Source organism: Phaethon aethereus (assembly GCF_964289735.1).
Source record: "Phaethon aethereus genome assembly, chromosome: 2".
Classification (NCBI taxonomy): domain Eukaryota; kingdom Metazoa; phylum Chordata; class Aves; order Phaethontiformes; family Phaethontidae; genus Phaethon; species Phaethon aethereus.
Window position 1 is genome coordinate 143,034,666 of NC_138582.1, and position 19,959 is coordinate 143,054,624.

General features: G+C 37.0%; 1 protein-coding gene across 1 annotated transcript in view; it reads left to right on the plus strand.

The window, feature by feature from the left end:
• Positions 1 to 19,959, plus strand: part of COL28A1 (collagen type XXVIII alpha 1 chain) — a gene marked incomplete at both ends in the record, with an annotated part of 75,661 nt that overhangs the window by 26,084 nt on the left and 29,618 nt on the right. Inside the window, 9 exons of the mRNA XM_081996504.1 lie at positions 552 to 620; positions 1,987 to 2,055; positions 3,082 to 3,153; positions 5,659 to 5,727; positions 6,318 to 6,389; positions 7,027 to 7,095; positions 9,885 to 9,953; positions 14,379 to 14,447; positions 16,596 to 16,664. Coding sequence (XP_081852630.1) covers positions 552 to 620; positions 1,987 to 2,055; positions 3,082 to 3,153; positions 5,659 to 5,727; positions 6,318 to 6,389; positions 7,027 to 7,095; positions 9,885 to 9,953; positions 14,379 to 14,447; positions 16,596 to 16,664 — 627 coding nt within the window. The remainder of the gene's footprint in view (positions 1 to 551; positions 621 to 1,986; positions 2,056 to 3,081; positions 3,154 to 5,658; positions 5,728 to 6,317; positions 6,390 to 7,026; positions 7,096 to 9,884; positions 9,954 to 14,378; positions 14,448 to 16,595; positions 16,665 to 19,959) is intronic.

Genomic DNA, 19,959 nt, shown 5'->3' on the forward strand with positions numbered 1-19,959 from the left:
TGATTCCAACTGATTTGAATGGTCATAGATTCAAGCAAACAGCAATTTGGTCTAATCTGCATAATAATATGCATAGGCGATAAATCAGATGCATTGCTTGGTTGATGCCATATTATAGATAAGAGTTTCACAAGGTAGGAATCCACCACTTCTGAATTTCAAGCCCTTTGAAGCTTGAACACAGCCTTTAATAGGAACTGAAACATCCCAAAAGATCTTTTTGGGTTTTTTTTGGGGGCAAGAAGAAAAGAGTTCACGCTTCTGCCATACTATCCCAATATATCAGGGCTTAGATGCAGATACTGAGACACTTCCCATTTGTTTTCTCCCTAAACAGTAATTGTCATCACACTTGGATGTGTCAGTGAAATTCACAGGATAGTGACAAAGGAAAAATAAAATAAAGATCTCAGAACTAAGCATGAGGACAGGCAAGCAAATTGTTTTCTTTTAAAAAGAAGATAAAATCATTATTAACTGACAGATGAACACATAGTGAATTTCAGACGTGGAAGAGTGTAATGCATTAACTTATTTATTTTGCTTTGTAGGGTATACAGGGTCCACAAGGAAACCCAGGGGCAAAAGGATCTAAAGGTTTTGGTCTGCCAGGTCCAAAGGTAATAATTAGACATTCTTTTTTTAAAAGTAGCGCCAGCAAGAAACAACAAGCAGTGTATCTTTTCCGGGCTTTTCAAGAGTGTCTTTGATCAGATGAAAATGTAACTCTTCACTGGAGATAACAATTCACTTTTGAATCTTTGAGGGAAAACCACCCATGTATCAAGGTATTCCCCAAATGGAGCATATGACTTCTGCTTAGCTTCCAGCCCTTAACCTTTGTGGATGTGGATTTTAGGTTCTAAATGAACACAAGCTTATAAAGAAAGTATCTTTCAGACATGTTTATATCAAATGAGTTTTGTGCCACATACACATTGTGTTCAAGTAAAGCATTTTACTAAACAGCTGTAAAACGACGATGGTTTTGAGACTTAAGGCTAGTCCCACCACACCTTCAGCCTGTCCTTCAGCCTTCCATGGTCATCATGAGAAAGAACCAAAACCAAACAATGAAAGACTTGGAGAGAAAAAAGAGCTTAAGTGTACATAGTAGCTAACACTGCAGCACTTCCTAGCATATCGGAGGGAAAGTAGGAAGAGAGGAGGAAAGTGGGGTAAACAATTACTGCTATCAAAGCCCAAGTATCTAGTGGTGAGCACCATAAGAGGAGAAAAAGGGAATTGATGAAATACTTACGAGAGCAGGTAGAATGAACCGATGAACTGTAAAGCAGAAGCGTGCTTTGTAATCACTTTGATTTATGAAAGGAAGACATTAGTCACTCTAGCAAAAGCAGGGAGAAATACAATTCTTTTCATCTGGGCATTACTTTGGCATGTAAATAGCAGTTAAAGCTGCAACATTTAGTATAGGAAAAAATAGATAGCTTTGAAACATGTTAGTTATGAGGACAATTTTCCTAGTGTGAAAAAGTATTTTAAAAAGCAAAATTGAAAAATGGAATTCCTATTTCTTTAACTGTTTTATAACTACTAGAAAGAAGAATCATGAGGGTAAAACTTTCTCTTAAACAGAAGTTCTGCTTTTTCATTATTTGGACTCATTTTTTATTCAGTTGCCAAAGAGTTTTTTATATAGTGTTATAAAGTAAAAAATAAAATGTATTAAAACAAAAAGGAGAAAGTTCGAATAATTCACTTAGACTTTCTGCCCACTGCAGGGTTAAATAAAATAGATACAGGCCTACAAGTTACTGGGGTTTTTAAAGAACAGAAGTTTCCAGTTGAAAACTGCTTGGCTGAAAACTTGACCACTTAGAATCATAGGATATCTCTAGTTGGAAGGGACCCATAAGCATCATCAAGTCCACTGCTAAGTGTAAAGCAATTAGTGAAATAGTGCAAGTAATGAATGAAGCTAAATTGTGTTCCTGTGTCAAACAAAATACTTTTTGTTACAAGGGTCAACCAGGTGAACCTGGACAAAAAGGGGAACCAGGACTTCCAGGAATTGGCGTACGAGGACTTAAAGTGAGTCTATTTTTGCTTTTAACTGTTCCTTACAGGATCTTCTAATTCTTTCACTAACTGATGATAAACTAAGTAGATTTTTTGGTATAAATTGACTATGATCAAAATAAGAAGGAATTTCAGAGATAGATATTCACTTAACTTCACAGTTTTAGTTTTTAAACTTAAAATGCTGCACTAGAGCTCCCACCCTCTCTCCTAAAATCATTACTGCAGCCATAACTGTAACAGAGTTTTCACTTTTCTAAGCTAGTGAGGTATTTCCAAGGCCTGTTAGAAATGTTACTACCTCTGTTCCTCTGTGATGATTTGAAAAAAACCCCAGTCTGTGTAACAGTGGTGGTCATACTGCCTACATGTTAGAAGAGTTGTTAAACACTTAAAGCTTTGACTTCAGCTGCCATTTTGAAGACTGTATACCATATCCTTAACGATTTAAGAAGGGCTTCCAAAATCTTGGATAAGATGACGTGGACATCTTGCTTTTGGTTATTTTTCCCAGGATCATGGAAGAAGCATTTGGCAGGACTAGTTCCTATGGATAATTTCAACTCTTTGGGACAAGTCTTAAAACTAATGCCTAGACCAGTTCGTACAATCAGCAAGGTGTTAGTCTCCAGTCAGCAACTCCATTTAGGCATTTTTGGCTGATCATTCCTTAACTCCCAGATGTTTGACTTTGCAAGTAAATTACATTTGTATCATATTGTTCTTGTGCACAGGTAACAAACAGCATTCTATCATGTTTGTACTCACTGAATAAATGTAAATTTATTTAATACAAAACCAAGGTTTAAGAAGCAGGTGGGGAGCTTAGAAAGAATTCTGAAATACTTATTTTAGATTATATGAGTAGAAAAAAAAATGACTGGCTTTATAGAATTTTTACTTACTGGGAATAACAACCTTAATTTGAGCAAAAATACTGTATATCATTCATTAATATTTCAACATACTGTTAGATCCATTTTATAGAATAAAGAATTTATTGAAGTATGCATACATAATTATTTATTTTTCTTTAAGGGTGATATAGGTCTATCAGGACTCCCAGGAGAGAGAGGGGTGCAGGGAGATCCTGGGAAGTCAGGGAAGAAGGTAAGGAAATATATTTTTATAAATATATAAAAATATACAATTTTACTGTAGAATGTGTAGACAAAAGAAGAACAAACCATTATTTGCAAGTATGCAATGGCAAGGAGTTCATCCTGGAGGAGGGCATGTGACAATACTTTTTCCAGGGAAAAGGGACTAGGCTAGTTGAGATGTTTCCAACAAACTGCACTAACAGAGGTTACCATCTGAATCTGCAACTGATTTAGCTGCCCTGCCTTTTGTGGGTATTGACTACTGTTAAATTTCACGGTCTTCTTGGAAAACAGATAGCTTGTGTCTTTAGCCTGTTCCTAATAGCTTGTTCAGATATTTCCTGACACCAACAAGTCATGCTCAAATTGATGTGACCATGGCACCTAGCAGGGTGGTGAGCTGTGACTGAACTTTGCCAGCCTGGTACAGAAACCATCACAAACAACTGAAACCAGGGCTGTTTGTTTCCAAGAGAAATTCTGATATTTTAAGAGAAACTCTGACATATTTGGAAAAAGAATCATAAACTCAAAACAGTGGAAAGAAATGTAGAGGGATGTGAAGCAGAATGCCCAAAATAGTCAATTAAGAGTAAGTTAAATTGAGACTTTTGATTTTACTTTTTCCAAAAAGAATGAGCTGCTGAGTGAGCAAAACTCAGTGCTTTGGCTGATTATTGAATTGCTGCTGAGAATCCAGGCACCTTGAAACTCTGCTACTGTGCAGCTCGTAAGTGAGGGTAGCAGCTGGCCAACATGTAGAACTGATGAACTGAATATGATTCAGAGTAAGCAAATCATCATTTTTTGATGCCAGGTCTTTAATCAGAAAATATCTGAATATCTGTAATAAATATCTATTAAGAGTGCAGCTTCACATTTTTTTCATCTACAAGGACAGTGCAAATACCATTTTGACAAGCTACAGCCTGAGGCAGTAAGCTTTTCACTGTGGAAAAGTATGTTGCATTTCTGTTCCTACTTCATTATTTTTTTACAATTTCTCAGAAATGGAGATCCCAGTGTATCAGAAGGGAAACATCAGAATTAAAAGTAAATGTTGGGTTGAAGTTACAGGTAGCTTTTGTATTTGGGAATGCTGGGGTTTTTTCCCTTGCATATTGCCTTCATTCTGATGGTCAACTTGGTGCTGTCACCTTCGTTGTTGTAATTCATTATAAGTGAAATATTAATACTGAGCAGCTACCTTGGGTATTCAGGACAGTGCAAAGAACAGCTTGATGCCTGCAGTTGTAGCACAGAGATGTTATGGCAGTTATATGCAGATGTGAAGCTGTCTCACAGAAGTGGGATCCACACTGATGCCTATCAACAGTAGGCTCTGTAATAGAATCGTAGAATCATTTAGGTTAGAAAAGACCTTTAAGATCATTGAGTCCAACTGTAAACCTAACACTGCCAAATCTCACTGAATCTTACGTCCCTAAGCACCACATGTAGAGGTCTTTTAAATACCTCCAGGGTTGGTGACTCAACCACTTCCCTGGGCAGCCTGTTCCAATGCTTGACAACCCTTTTAGTGAAGAAATTTTTCCTAATATCCAATCTGAACCTCCCCGGCACAACTTGAGGCCATTTCTTCTTGTCCTATCGCTGGTTACTTGGGAGAAGAGACCAACACCCACCTCACTACAACCCCCTTTCAGGTAGTTGTAGAGAGCAATAAGGTCTGCCCCTAGCCTCCTTTTCTCCAGACTAAACAACCCCAGATCCCTCAGCCACTTCTCATAAAGTTTGTGCTCTAAACCCTTCATCAGCTTCATTTGGAAACGCTCCAGCACGTCAATGTCTGTCTTGTAGTGAGGGGCCCAAAACTTCACACAATACTAAAAGTGTGACTTCCCCAGTGTGAGTACAGGGGAATGATCATTTCCCTGGTAATGGCACTTCCACCAAGAACTTGAATCAAAAATGGAATTTTAAACTTCATTTTAACCTACTCTTCATTTTCTGAATTACCTACAGGCATTCTGATGTACTATGTTACGTATATATATTTTGCAGATAATGTTCCTTAATAGAATAGAATGGAATTAATAGAATGTTTTATGTGGATTTTTTGTGAATTATTTGAAGTAATGTTTCTGGCAAATATTTGCAGCCTGGATTGGCCTTTGGCTACAGAGTTGCCCAAAATTACTGCTTCTTAAAAGCTCTTTTTCTTAGAATTGGTCAACCAAGACCTTTTCTGATAACTTTGCAAGCATTTATCATCCTCGTATGAGTTTATGCATGCAATTCTTCCTACAAAAGATAGATGTAATTGCAAATGGCACTATTACAGATGTCTGTCAAAATAAGGAATATGAATGCAGGAGGATGGAAGGGGTTTAAGAAGACAGAATACTTTATTTTTTGCAGCGAAAAAAACCCAAACAGATATTTACTGACATTTCTGGGAAAAGTGTTTATGCAAGCATTGTTTCTCATAAGTCTATTGATTCAATAAAATTAGCATATGAAAATTTTTTAACCATCTAATCTCTATTAGGGGGAAAAGGGAGATCAAGGTCCAAGAGGCCCGGAAGGACCCCCTGGCAAAGGAGATGTAGGCCAAAAGGTATGGCTTGACATGCGCACTAGAGAAATACTACAGTCTCTAGGAGGACCTATTTTATAAGAGTCCAGATTTTGGCCTATTTTTTTCATTCACTATATTTTAAGTAGCAACTATGTTTTAACTGATGATTTAAAAGGATTTAAGAGACAGTGATGTGTTCCTTAGCCTGAACAAGTGCAGCAAAATTGGGCTATAAACATAGACCCTAAGGTTAATTGGGCAGTGAAGATTTCCTAAAAATTCAGTCCAGAGTTTTCATTAAAGTCAGGAAGAGGCAAATCATCTCAGTATGCTGACAGGGAGAGAAGAGGAGCTAAAGGAAATTAAGTGACTAATTAGACATCTAAATATGAAATTAAAAGCCTGGAAAGATGTATTAGTAGACAGACAAATGCTTTTATCTCCCACCTGCTTAAATGTAGGACATTTGAGGCAGATTCTAAAACTGAGTGAGACTGCAGTTAGAGTGAAGCATCTAAATACCTTTCTGATTAAGGACATCATTATTGTCGTGTTTTTGCTTGTTTGTGTATCTCGCAGTTGTGAATGAAGCTTTGCCATGATTTAAACAAAAGCTTTGTTTTTATCAGGGTGACCCAGGAGAAAAAGGATCCCAAGGACTGATTGGTTATAAAGGAGCACAAGGCCCAGCTGGACCAAAAGTAAGCTTGTTCCTCCAGGGTAACCCTTCACTTTGTATCTTATAAAAGTATCTATGGAACTTATGTACAAATTTCTCAAGTGTCTGATGCTTGGAGATGTAACAGAAAAAAAGGAAAAGCAGAAATATTTCCACCCTCTGTCCTGAATGACACAAAAGTCCTGAGGAGAAAAAGAATAAGTAAATGTATAATTACAGACCTTACAGTTATACATGAGCACTGAGAAGCTAAATTAAAGTTTTCCAAGTGATTCTAGCCATGATCATTTCACAAATTTTTACTTTGAAACATTGGATTTCTATTATACTATTTTGTAATAAGTGTCTCTCTGAATGGTAAGGAAATTGAAATACTATCAGTGTTCTGGTTATTCCGTTGGCTTTGTAAGCTGGACACAAAAAATTAAGTGAAGTTAAAAAATCAAATACATGGTTCAACCAATAGTTACTTAAAACATGAAACTTGGACCAGCTTTCACAAGAGCAGTAAGTTGATTTATGTTTTTTCCTAAATATTGTCTATTTTCACCTGAAGTGGTGGAGATATTTTTATAATATAAAGTGTTGAAAAAACTTTTGCTACTTGCACAGAAAATGAAAGTGTATTTTTATATCTAGATGATACCATTTTGTAACAGGGTGAACCGGGAGAGAGAGGGCCCCCTGGTGTCACTGGATCATCTATTCAGGGACCTGCTGGACCAAAGGTGATTATCTGATACATGTTTGCTGGAGACCAGAAATGGGAAAACTTCTAGTGTACATTTCTGTCAAAAGAATATAAGTTAAAATTCATTTTGGTAGCAACAAAGGTGACTGAATTTTAGAAATAAGAAGTGAAAAGTACTAAAAATTAACAGAGAGTATTTGGAGGCCCTTTAACATGATGCTGAACTTTGTACATGTTATTGCCTTCCGAAGCCATTTGTTTTAAAAAAAAAAAAATCCTTATTATATTTCTGTTGTGTTTTGGCCCCTCCTGTGAAATTAATCACTTAGACGTCTTCTTTTTTCAAATTTGCTATGCATTATTTTCTTAGAAAGACTAAAGTTTTCCTAAATGTGGCAGTAAATACCTGCAGGAATGTGTCTATGTATAGTTCCAGGGAGTTATATGCTGAACTAGAAGATTTTTTGGAGATGAATGTATGTCACTTCCAAGTGAACAGCTGGCCTGTAGTTAATACTTTAAATAAAATGTCATCTACAAGATAGTTAAAGCTACATCCACCTCATTTTGTCTGTGGGGAAAATGTACCTGAAATGAATAGGAGTTGGTGTTCTGAGTAAAATAAGTGGATTCAGCAACAGTAAAACTAACTTTGAAGGTTTTAAAAACATTTGAAAATTCACTAACACCCCGTTTTTATTTTAAGAATAAAATACTTGGTTTTAAAATATGTCAGTTAACTTCAACTTTAATTGATGCTCTTCAGCTTTGGTGATAGTTTTTAGAGAAATCACTAAAGTACATCCTATCACTCTGAAGTAATTTTATCCCTATTTTTCTTCTTCCTTAAACACCTATGTGCCCCCACAGAGAAGTACATGTAGGTAACGTACATACAATGTACTCATCAGCCTGGCAACAGGACATCACAGAGGGCTAGGATGTGGTTTGGACTTGTTTGTGCATGGAGGAGGACAGAAGAAGGGAACATCAGAAGCTTGGGGTACCCCTGCAGTAAAAATGCAACCACAGAGAAGAAAGAAAGGCGAGGACTGTGGGGTGCTCATATCTCTTATATTGGTTAAAAACCACAATAATGTGCCAAACTTTACGGCAAGAAAATATAAGTGGCGTGTTATAAGGCACAACTTGTATGAAGACAGGTTTCACTACACTGGTCTCCCTTCTTCACACTTTCCTGATTACTGTGACATTCTTGAATAGATAAGTAAGTGAGTCAATGTTATTTATTGATAAAATTTGTGCTGAAAAATAAGAACTTTGTAGACTCTATTGCCTTTTTCATTCTGATTTGATTCTGTTCAATACAGTTCGTGTCACTGTCATAGCAGACTGGCCACAATCCAAAATTCAGTGGAGTCTGTAGGAGTGTTTTGAAGCTTGCTCTTTACTAAATTTTAGATCAGGGCTTTTATGTATGTGCAGTGGCTGATGTGAGAAAACAAGTAGTTCAGGTAATTATAAAATGCAAGTTGTTTTTTAGAAAATATACAAAACTTTGTCTCTTTAGCTCCATAATAATTTCCTTGTTTAAACAAATATCTCCCATGTTTCTGACAATTGCTCAATAATATAACAGGCTACACATGGCCATTTCCCTCTCCACCGCGGAAGGTACACAGATTACTAGTAATTGTGTTCTTGGAACATCCTGATATCTGCAGCAGGGAAGCCAGACATAAATTTCTGATGCAGGGAGTCTGCATGTTTTTCAGAGCTGGGAGTTATCATGGTCTGAGGTCTTTTTAGTACATCTCTAAGTATTTGATGTAGTAGTGGGTGATCACTAGAGGTCTTAACTCCTGGACAGACATGGTTGTGTCCATTGGAAATTTATTTATTTTAAGCTACACCCACGTTTGGGGACTAGAGTTTTATTTCCCTTGACAACCATTATGCTGTTACTAATATGGAGACAGTAACATCAGATAGCTGTTTTTTCTCATATTCCTTTCTCATGGTTACAGCTGCTCGGTGGTTTTGATAGAATGTTTGACCTGCATTCCCTAGAGAACGTTGCCTGAAATACTGCCTGTCCTTCTCACTAGTCTTAAAAATTGCAAAAGTTTCATTGAAAATCAAAATTTTCTTTTTACGATCCTTAATGTAAAGTAAAACATCTGTTGCCATAGATTAAACACTAGAAGGAGCCAAATTTTGCTCTGTAAAGGGATAACATGAGGAACTTTAATTCTAAGCCTAACTGCTTTCCATGAAGCCACTGAGAGAGCTAATATTACCAAATGGTTGTAGTGGATAATATTTCAGGGAAAATCTCAAGTTTCCTCCTGGGACTTCAGAAAAGCCAGACTGTGGAGCTTGCAACTTTGAAGTGCTGCACTGTTGCATCTGTAGCCTTTCTAAACATACTCTGTCTGTGTCAGCACATGTCTTTGAATTTGTTCGCTGTTCTCTATGTGCTCTGGCAGAAACAAGGTTATGCAGCCTTGCACCAATTTTTGCTGGTTTGTGTGGGCAAAAGCAGGCAGAAGCCACAGGTGAATCTGGCCACTGAAACTGAGTTATAATATTCAACCTTCAGTTGAAAACTAAAGCTGTTAAGTTATTCATCAAGGCAGAACAAACTGTTTGACACAGTTACCATGAGGCAAAGGTGTAAGAGAGGTCAGAATCAAGAGTAAAAAATTAAGTAAAAGCTTCTCTAGAAATACTGAGTTCATATTACCTAGCTCAATAATTGTCACTGTCAGAAAGAATTGAGTATTTATTCTTTTCTGTAAAACTTTAGAAATTAAAACAAAAAATAATGAATATATGTTTTTGGGTTTGTTTCTTTTTGGGTAGGGGGATCCAGGACCCAAGGGGCCACCAGGAGATGATGGACTTCCTGGAAATTCAATAATGGGACCAACGGTAGGACTTTTGAAACAAAAGGTGGAAAATAAAGAGATATGAAACATATGCAAAACTCTTATGAAAATGTAGAAACCACTTGAACAACTTTTTCAGGAAAGTAACTAACAAATTCTTCAACTTTTCCATCATTCCAGGTTAAGTCTATTTTTAAGAGTAAACTTACTATATCTTCAAAGAAGAAACACAAAATAGATTAAATAATTAGTCCAGTGTATCTCACCCTGCAAACTTCCCTCAGAAAATCTTAATTAGGAAGGTAGCTTTTCAAAGTCATCTCCACCTTTCGCTACCTCATGTGGTCTTTTATACTTCTGTGTGGACAATATGCTCTTTACTGAGTATAAACCGAGAAGTATTAGTTATTGTAACAGTGACGTTTCAGTGTTACCAACCTTGCACATTCAAAAACATAGGTAAGACCCAAAATAATTAATTTAAAAATTAGATCTTTTGGAAGTACTTATTTGCATATAGGTTACAGAATAGGATTTCCTTGGTTATATCCTTTACATTTTTAACTTCAACACAGAGAATGGAGTATAGAAGTCTGAACAGGATTTCTGTGCTTATTGTTCAAGCCTTTAATGGTTAACTGGCAAGATCAACACACAAGTGAAAGATGAGAAATTCAACTGAGGATTCAGTGGTAACACAGAGATTTCAGTCTTTGTAAAAGTCACAGACTGAAAAATTCTCCTCTGTGGTACACGTGAGTTGACATAAAGCTGCTTGAAGAATAAGGTGAGACCAAGGACCATCCTCTCACCAGTGGGAAATCAGTTAGAGGAAAAGGATATAGAATAATTTACAAAGGATTAATTTTATGGGTTTTGATCACTGTTGAATGATGAAGTGACCTTTTCAAAGAATGATTCTATCGCTCTCCTGTTTCTTAAGGGGTTACAGTATTGCAGGATGACTATTAGGTACATAAAGGTATGACTCCTTTTTCTCCTTGCATAATGCTTACAGTTATCAGCATGGAATTTTGTCTGATATTTTATCACCAAATGACTCATTATTTAAGGGTTTTTCCTCAACTTCTTGGAACTGTCTCTCATTTATTAATCAGAATAACATGGCATCATTAGCAAACAGTGCCACTCACCTTTCTACATTATTTAAGAGCAAACTGCAGTCCCTAGAACACTTCCTATGTCCTCTACTGCAAAAAATGGATGTGTTTCCTTTTCCTTTGCAGCTTTCACCTTCTCCCCTCTAGTGCATTTTATAATATCATATTGTACTTCTTTCAGTCATGATCTGGGTCAAAACTTTCCATAAGCCTTCTGCCACTTGTGATAAGGGAATAGTTCAGGAAGAATTCCTTCAGTTTTGGGGAAAGATACCATTCTTGTGATCTCCTTTCCAGATTGAAGCCAAGAACCTTCTTAGTAAACCTCTTTTTTTCATGTTTACCGTGTCTGCACATAAAATGTTCCACTCAATTCCACTGTTTCACTTCTTGGGATGATAGTTGATAGACCCAAATTCAGAGACCAATTAATTTATGTGTACCTAACACAATGTAGTACAAAATAAAGGAACTTAATACAGTAAATTTTGTGCGATAACATCTTAGGAATACCAGTAATGCTTTACTCCTGGCTTGACAGACTTCCACCAGTACACCTACCAGAGGATGCACATTGATCCACATGCATTCAGTAGCTTGTATTTTTGAATTTTCAAAAACTCTAAATTTATTTATTTTGTCTATAATCTAGAATGCTACTTCACTCTGTTTTTCTTATAAAAAGAAGTGACAGACATCACTTAATTGTCCAGTCATATACTTAATCGTTCAGGTTTTGATTCTGGCAGTTATTTTTTATCTTAACAATGACAATGTCCTGTAGGATATGCAGAATCCCATCTGTAAATAATTTTACACTTTTTCCTCTTACTTACGTATGGTGATATCTATAGAAAGTGAAAGCCATGGACACAAGATTTATGCTTATATCCTGTTTATCTTTTTTATTTTATGTTATTATTTTGAAAGAGTGTAGAAGCAACTATCTCTATATTACTGCTTCAGAAAATATGACTTTAAAACCTGCCCTGGAAAGGTTGGCAGTGTAGATGAATTAATTCAGCATGCCATCTGTGACAGCAATGGCACTTGCCTTGTTGCCAGTGCACTGACTTGCAGTGAGTCACTGTGATTGTCTTTTCCAGACCCCATTAAATGGTGGGAAGCAGTAATCACAGAATTGCTCCTGGGCCATCTCTTGTGTATTTTCGATTCAGCTATTAAAGAAATTAAAATTAAATAATCTGGACTAGAGAACTGCTTCTTATAGCAGCTTTGGCTGTAGATTTGACTTAAGTAGATTTATAGCTGTGTTACTAATGGCAAAACCAGCCACTTGACAAAATCCCAATTCTTACAGAAGAGAATGTGTTAACATGTATTTGGTATTTACAATGGTCTGTTAAGATTAAATGAAAACATCTGTTTGGCTGTTTTTTACTGCAGTGGAATTAGAAGTAAAAATAGAGATGAACTCATGATCCGTGGTTTCCTTTTGTGTTAAAAAAAATGGTATTAAACATTTCTAAAACATTTCTCATTTTATGCACAATTTAAGAGCTATGGTTATTAAGAATGAGGAAAAGGTAAAATTGACTTTACATTATAAAGCTATTTATGATCTAGAATCACACTCAGTTAAATTTTCACAGAACTGGATCAGGATTCCATCATTTGAAAATTAGGGAACATGAAGAAACATCTTCCAAAGCTGATGCAGTTTGAATCTGGTGGTCAGGTTCTGTTTAAAGTCTTCCAGTGAAACTATCCCTTTGGACTGGAGAATAGGAGAGATTCATACAGGAGTGACCTACCATATACAAATTTCTTTAAGCATAAGGCATGCTTACATCCCTATCCCAAATCCTCTTAAAGTGGTTTCAGGGTTTCATCTTAGCCAGAACATTGAGTCTACCTTGTCTTTTTTTGCTCATTTACCACCTAACCTAAACCTGTGAGGTATATCTTTAGGACAAAGCAGCTCTTTCGTTTTTCCTTGACAGGGGTAAATTGGTTAAGACGATCTGATTGCTTGTGTCTATGGTAGAAACGTTCATAGGACAGGAAATTTGGACCCAAAGTCTGCTTTTGTTGGATATCTAACTAGAATATGAGTCGGTTTGTTCTCCAGTGATGGACACTGTATTCAGACATACCAGCTCCTGAGACCTGAGCTGCTGTTAGGACTCCATTCTTGGTTTCTTGAAGCATTATGTTATTGCAGAAATTTACGGGCACAATGCAGTGATGAAACAGCAGTTTTCAGTCATTTGTAGTTTCTTTTTTCTGGCTATTTATTTTTACTGGAATAGATGGGGAAATATTTGCTATTTGCATGTAGTCATTCTTCAGGATATGTTATCTGTATGTATATTAACAGCTGACCCTCTAACACTCTACAGGAGAGCCCATTTACATTTTTTGGTTCTGTGGGACCGAAGGAAGAGTGTACACTTCCCCCTGTATGGCCATATACGTACCATGCTTAGGAGTGGGGTGCATGTGTGACCTACAAGTATCAATAAGGATTTTGGAGTGGCAGTGCTGTCACGTGGGAACACCTACAATACAGACTGCCAGCCTATCTTGGAGGATACCTTAAAGTAATATGTTTTCTTTCTTGGTTCTGTGAAGAACAGCCTATTGCTAGCTCAGTTAATTTTCTCATTAAATGTCAGGAAAATGATCAGTGGAATGAGGGTAGAGGAAAAGATCGCTATCTGCTTCTCTTCTGGTTGTGAAAGGAAGCATTGAGGTTTTGCAAATGCGCAAATCTTTAGCGGGAGTCAGTGGAAGAGTCAACAGAAGGAGTGATTGTCTCCTGATAAAGAGCATTTTAGGCTAGACTAAGAGAAATTATATATTTCTTGTAATCAGTTGTATTCCTTTCTTTTACTTCTTTCCGTTTTAGAATGCAGTTTTGCATTACTGTATGAGAGAACCAATGTGACTACCTGGAACCACAAAAAGTGCAATATAAGATAACTTAAGGCTGGCATATTATGTTTCAGTATTGTTACATTCATTGTTCAAATGTCCAGACTTACCCCCAAAGTCATAAATGTTTAACTTTTTAAAAATAAATTGAATTTTGTATTGGCTTAAGATAAAGTTAATGTTCTGAATATTTCTCTCTGCAACTGCAAATCTAGAAATTAATAATTTCCTAATGAGAACTCCTTTCTTTCTGAAGTCTTAATTTGATCAACTGAAGCAATAATAAAAAAGCACAAAAATTTCTGATCTTTGTGAACAAATTGCAAGAGCTGGTAACTGCTATTCTATATTTCCAAAAGGATATTAAATGGTTTCCTTACATATCTGTTAATATCTGTTACATCATGACAGTTACTGGCACAATACCTGACTTACTATTTTGTATTTAGGGTAACCGAGGACTACCTGGCCTACCTGGACCCCGTGGAGCAAAAGGCGATGGCCACAAAGGTGAAGCTGTAAGTACAATTTGAATTCTGTACTTTGTGTTCTACAAAGAAAATTCCTATGTGATAACTCAATATTTAGTTACTTAACTAAGTGCAATTAATCTTCTCTTTCATCCTTTAGATAATTTAAATATTTCATATATATTTTGAAATCCTTTCCTGTCCTAAATACAGTGCCAGTTCTACAGGCAGTCAGAACCAGATATAAACTGTTCTCATTTCAGCATCGTGAAAGGGGTACCATGTAATTCCATCAAAATCTTCATGGCTGCTCATACATTTGTGCTATAATCACTGCTTTGAATTATTTTTCTTCCCTCCTCCTCTCCCTCCCTGTTCTTTACTGTTCTTTGTTCAAGATCTCTAATAACATCTGTTTGGCCAAATCTTTCAGCCTTCAATTCCTTGGTTTTTAAGCTGCTTTTCGTACCTGGGGCTTAAATCCTCTTCTTGAAGATTTTCCCCCCACTTGCTTTTCTGATGGGTAGCTCCAGAGAGGGTTAATGCCTGAGTATTCCAGCTGGCACATTCCATTACAAGGGCATATCATCCTAAATTTCAGTCATCCAAAGCCACACAGATGTTTGACCAACCTTCCACTAGAAAATGAAAATACTGATGCCATCCTTCAACCACCACATGTCAAACCTCCATTAGCACTATTTTCTTTATGTCTGTAATCCAGCTTTATTTCAAACTACAACCACAAATGCACTCCCAAATACACTGAGGTGGAACCTGAGTGCTTCCAAATAAGTCACAGCTCAGCTCCAATTTCCTGTCATTCAAACTGATCCTGGGAACATCCTTTGGGATCAGAATTAATTCAGAAGGCATTCACTCAGAATTCCTGGTATAATGCCATTTACCTGACACATTTCACAGCATGTAGGGACACTAGACCAGCTCAGGACTCCTTGGAGGGTCAAGGAGTGCCAGTAATGGACCCAGACCCATTAAAGAGAGGACAGGCAAACAAATTAAAAAACCCTACTATCATCCCATATAAAACTGAAAAGCAAATGCAAAGGCAATCATGAGGAAGGCAGTGATGCAAATAGATGACTGAAGAACTTTTAGTACGCCTTAAAATGCCTCATAGGAACTGAAGTTTTAAGCTTTACAAATTAAGATACCTGTTTATATGAAAAAGAAGTATAGGTAGATACAAAATAAAAGAAGTCAGTGAGCAGCTGAAAACTTTTCATTTCTAATTAATCGAAGAATTCAAGACAAGCCTTGTTTGGTAGCCATGGATTAATAAAACTATACAAATGCTGGTTGTAGTCTGCCCAGTCACCGGAAGACTACAACTTAGGTGTATGTGCTTCCTGCATTTCTGTTAGTGACTAGACAATTAAAAAAAAGAGCCTTGCTCTGCAATAGTATTCCTGAAATCATGTCTGTTCTAGGGTTCCCATCTGCAGCTGCCTTAAGTGTCATGCTTCTCTGCAACTCAGTCTAAGGCCTCAAGAACAGCTGGTTGTGTTTTTACATGTCCTTAAAATGTGTGAAGGTTCTGTTGTGCTGTAGCATGCATCTTTCCCCTTTTCAGGCTGCCTTTCCATGCCCTGTGATCTGGAAAGACCAACTTTGTAAACCACTGGCAGACATAGACAAGATGTATGTAGCTAAGCCTTTGTAGCATGATGGGGCAAAAACTTCTGCCCTATGAATGCTGGAAGGGAGGGTGGGGGTACATCCAACGATATGAAGGGCAGCTGAAGGGGCTGTGATAGATTGAGTGAGGAGTTCAGGAGAACAGATTATCAAACTCAAATACACCAATGTTAGGGTTACCCAACCCCCAAATTTAGATGGGTTAGCTCTGGTATCCCAGATGTGTAACGTCTGCAGTGTATGAATCGTGGAGCTATGTCTGCTTTCTCACTAGTTTTTCTGAGATGAGAACAACTCTGATGTTCTTAAGTCAAGGGCTGGACTATTTTTCCACCACTCTGGTAGTCTTTTCAGGTGTCTACCTGGGACTGAGGATGATTGTTGCTGAGTACACATCAAAAATGTGAAGAATTTGGCAAAATACAGCAAAACCAAAGAGATCAGTAACTATTGCTAAAATTCTCTTCTTTGCTGAAGAACACAAGTACTCTTCCTTTATGACAATTACTGACATGCTTTATTCCTCTGCTGTACCAGGGACCTCCAGGACCAGCAGGGCCCCCAGGACCAGCAGGCCCAAAAGGCGTGGGAGATGCTGGACCAAAGGTACTTGTACAATGGTACATACATACATCTGACTGGTAGACAAGGGACAAACGTCTTCCAAAAAATTCATTAGATTAGAATGGCATATATATGACAAAATGCTGCAATCTCATCTCCCACTTTCCATTTCAGAAGAAAAGCGTTTCTGCCATGATATATACAAACCAGTTCTGGCTTTATCCTCAGATTTGATGCAAATCTGCAGGTTTTCCATACATCCAGAGACCCAAGATATTTCTAAATGCTGGAGTTCCCGTGTGGGAGTCAGAATCCAACATAGATGGAGTATTGCCTAATAATTATGCACTTCCTTTGTCCTACAAAGTGCAAGGGATGAGGCTCCAAAGGAATCCAGGGAAATATTGGTTACGTGGAACTAGTGATATATTTTTAAAGTTCCTAGAAATGGATTCTTAAGAGAAGGCTATAAGCCTTCATCTAAAATTAGTATTAGTTTAGAGACATAACTCAGCAGCTTAAAAAAAAAAACCAAACTCATAAAGGGATTAGAAACACAACACTGAAACACTTCTAAGTTTTTTCATAAAATGCAGAATAGCTAAACTGTTATAAGTCCTAAGCAGGATGTATTTCACCTAAAAAGTTGCATTGCAACTGCTATGTTATAAAAAGTTGGAAAAAAGAGACTTAAGACTAAAATCATACAAGAAATTGCTTTAAAATATCCCACAGAGTGGTTTTATTAATGATTTCCTCATAACATATGTGAAATAGGAAACAGGCAGCCTGTTGCAGGAGAAAGCAAAATAAATATCGGCCAAACAAGTTTTTTCCCAAACAGAAGGAACTTTCAACTTCTGTTCCCAAAACATGAGAATTCCCATTTAAAATAAACAGCAACAATAACTTATTAAAAGCATATCCACAATAAAGGAGAAACTGAAGGACATTCATCCTTAGAATGACCTGACCTTAGAATGACTGTAGCATGGCCTGACAATGGGATCTGAGAAACCTGGCTTTGTGCTCCCATTCCAAATTGCTGTTTATCAATCAATACAAGACATTTCACATAAAGTAATGCAATGTCTGGCCCATGAAACGAACTACTGAAGAACTAAAAGTAATTTCAATTATGTCATTGAATATAGACTTACAGAAAATACATATTGCTAAACTAATTAGTTTTTTTTTAATATGAGATAATATCATTTCCAAATATAGATATGAGACTTGATGTAATACAGTCTTATTAAACATTTTTCTTGGTACTACAGAAGAACATTTCATTAAACTCCTAGAATATTGTACAAGATTATTAAGGCAGATATTAGATGAAAATGTCTAGGGGCATCATTATGTCTGGAATTCCCCTCCACCTCCTAAATGCATAGTTCTGGAATGTAGTGTTTCCCAAAGAAAAGGAATTAGAAGGTCATGTCAGGTAAACAAATGAAAGGATCTCCCACTGTGATGCCATGGTTGAAAGATTACAAACATCAGAAATATAAATCAGAATTTCAGTGGGAATATAGGGGTTTAACATAAAGAAATTTGAGTTAAATCCAACATGGAAACAAAAGATTTTTTTTTTTAAGTGAAAGGAAGCCACTAGAATAATTGCAGTGAAATTTCTCGCAAGTGGAATTTTTAAAATCAGCGTTTGTGGCTGTGTTTCTGAAAAGTATCACAAATGTACAAGGCATACAGAAATAAACTTGGGGGTGGGGGGCTGGAAAGTGCCTGTATAATTACTCAAAAAGTTCCACCCCAGATCATGGCTGGTGGAAGTAAATGCTTTAGAGGGGAGGAGGTAAAAGCTGCAAAGTAAAAGAAAATATATCCAGGTTTTGCAGTGGAGGACATGGGATCTAGTCTTTTTATCACAGTTATTCTTAAACCACTGTAAGTCTTTGTATATAATAACATATATATTTAATTAAATCATAGATTACTATTATAGTTACAGTTAGAAATAGATTACAGTTAGTTATAGAAAACTTACAGTTTTCACTTTCAGCTCTAAGTGATGTAAATCATTGCCAAAACAAGTGAGTTGTTCATAGTCTGTTATAAAGACATAAATCCTTACTTGTCAGTCTCTTCTCCACCAATGAACAGCATAAGAAGTGTTACCATCCCTCCAGATCTGTGGGCTGAAGTATATTCATGGTACTAGTAAAGCAGGTTTATTGGTAGTATCTTTTTGTGGAGGAGTATGACCTTTGTTATGTTAGTTGAACATTACTGATTAATAATAAATTTGGCAATAGGCCCATTACTTAAACCTGAATTTGACTGAGCAAAAGTGAAATATCTGTGACCAAGAGGTGAGGCTCTTGTAATTAAATACTATTAAATTGTAACAGGAAATAGTGTAATGGAATAACTAGAAATAGAAACTCATATTGTAATTCATTATCTATAAAGAAGCCTGCAAAAGATTAGGCAAAGGCAAACTGGTAAATTGTTATCGCTATTCTCATGTGTGTTCTGACAGTTTCAGGTTAGATCAGGGTTGTCATGTAAGTTAAAAGTATCTTCCTCATTTCCATCAAGTCACCTCTGTTGTCACAAAATTGTCAGAATTAGGTAGCTTGATTCTAAGAACGAAATTGTTGAAAAACATGGATGCAAAGGAAGCTGTGTTTTCAGGTTAATAGAATGGGGCTTCCTGTGGTTGTGGGAGCTGGGTGTGATACAGCCTAAGGAGCAAGACCTCAGCATGTGCAGTCAGTCTAGTTCAGGCAGCCTCACGTACAAACTCAGAGTCGTCTCAGGTGATCTGCGCGGGTGTTCAGGCTGGATCGGAAATGAGGTGTTGAAGTCAATCTCCCAGTGGACCCATTTACTGTGCTTTGGGTTCCGGACCAAAAAGAGGTCTGAGCGGTCCCACAACCCAGGAAATGGATTTCCTTCAGATGAAGCTAAACTAGATAATCTGATCTGTAAGTGCTCTTAATGTGTACTTCTAACCCCAGCAGGTGATCTGTCCACAGGAGCAGAGCAGGCAGGTCTCCTCACATTGCATACAGTGTAAGCATCAGGCTACAAATTCACTGCTAATGGGCTGTAGCACTACTCATTGATAGGAGAGTTAGAAGCTGCCTATCAACCAGAGGTTTCTACTCATAATAACCAGTCATGGTGTAGCTTCAGAATGCACCATAACCATGGGTTATGGAGAAGTGGCATCTTGTTCTAGGAGGAGCTGTATTATGAAGAGCCCTGTAGAGTAGCTGTCTTTGCAAGTAACATGACACAATTAGGGAAAATCATGCTCACATCAAATTTTATATGAAAAGTTTTGCGTGGATCTACAGGTTTGATTGTG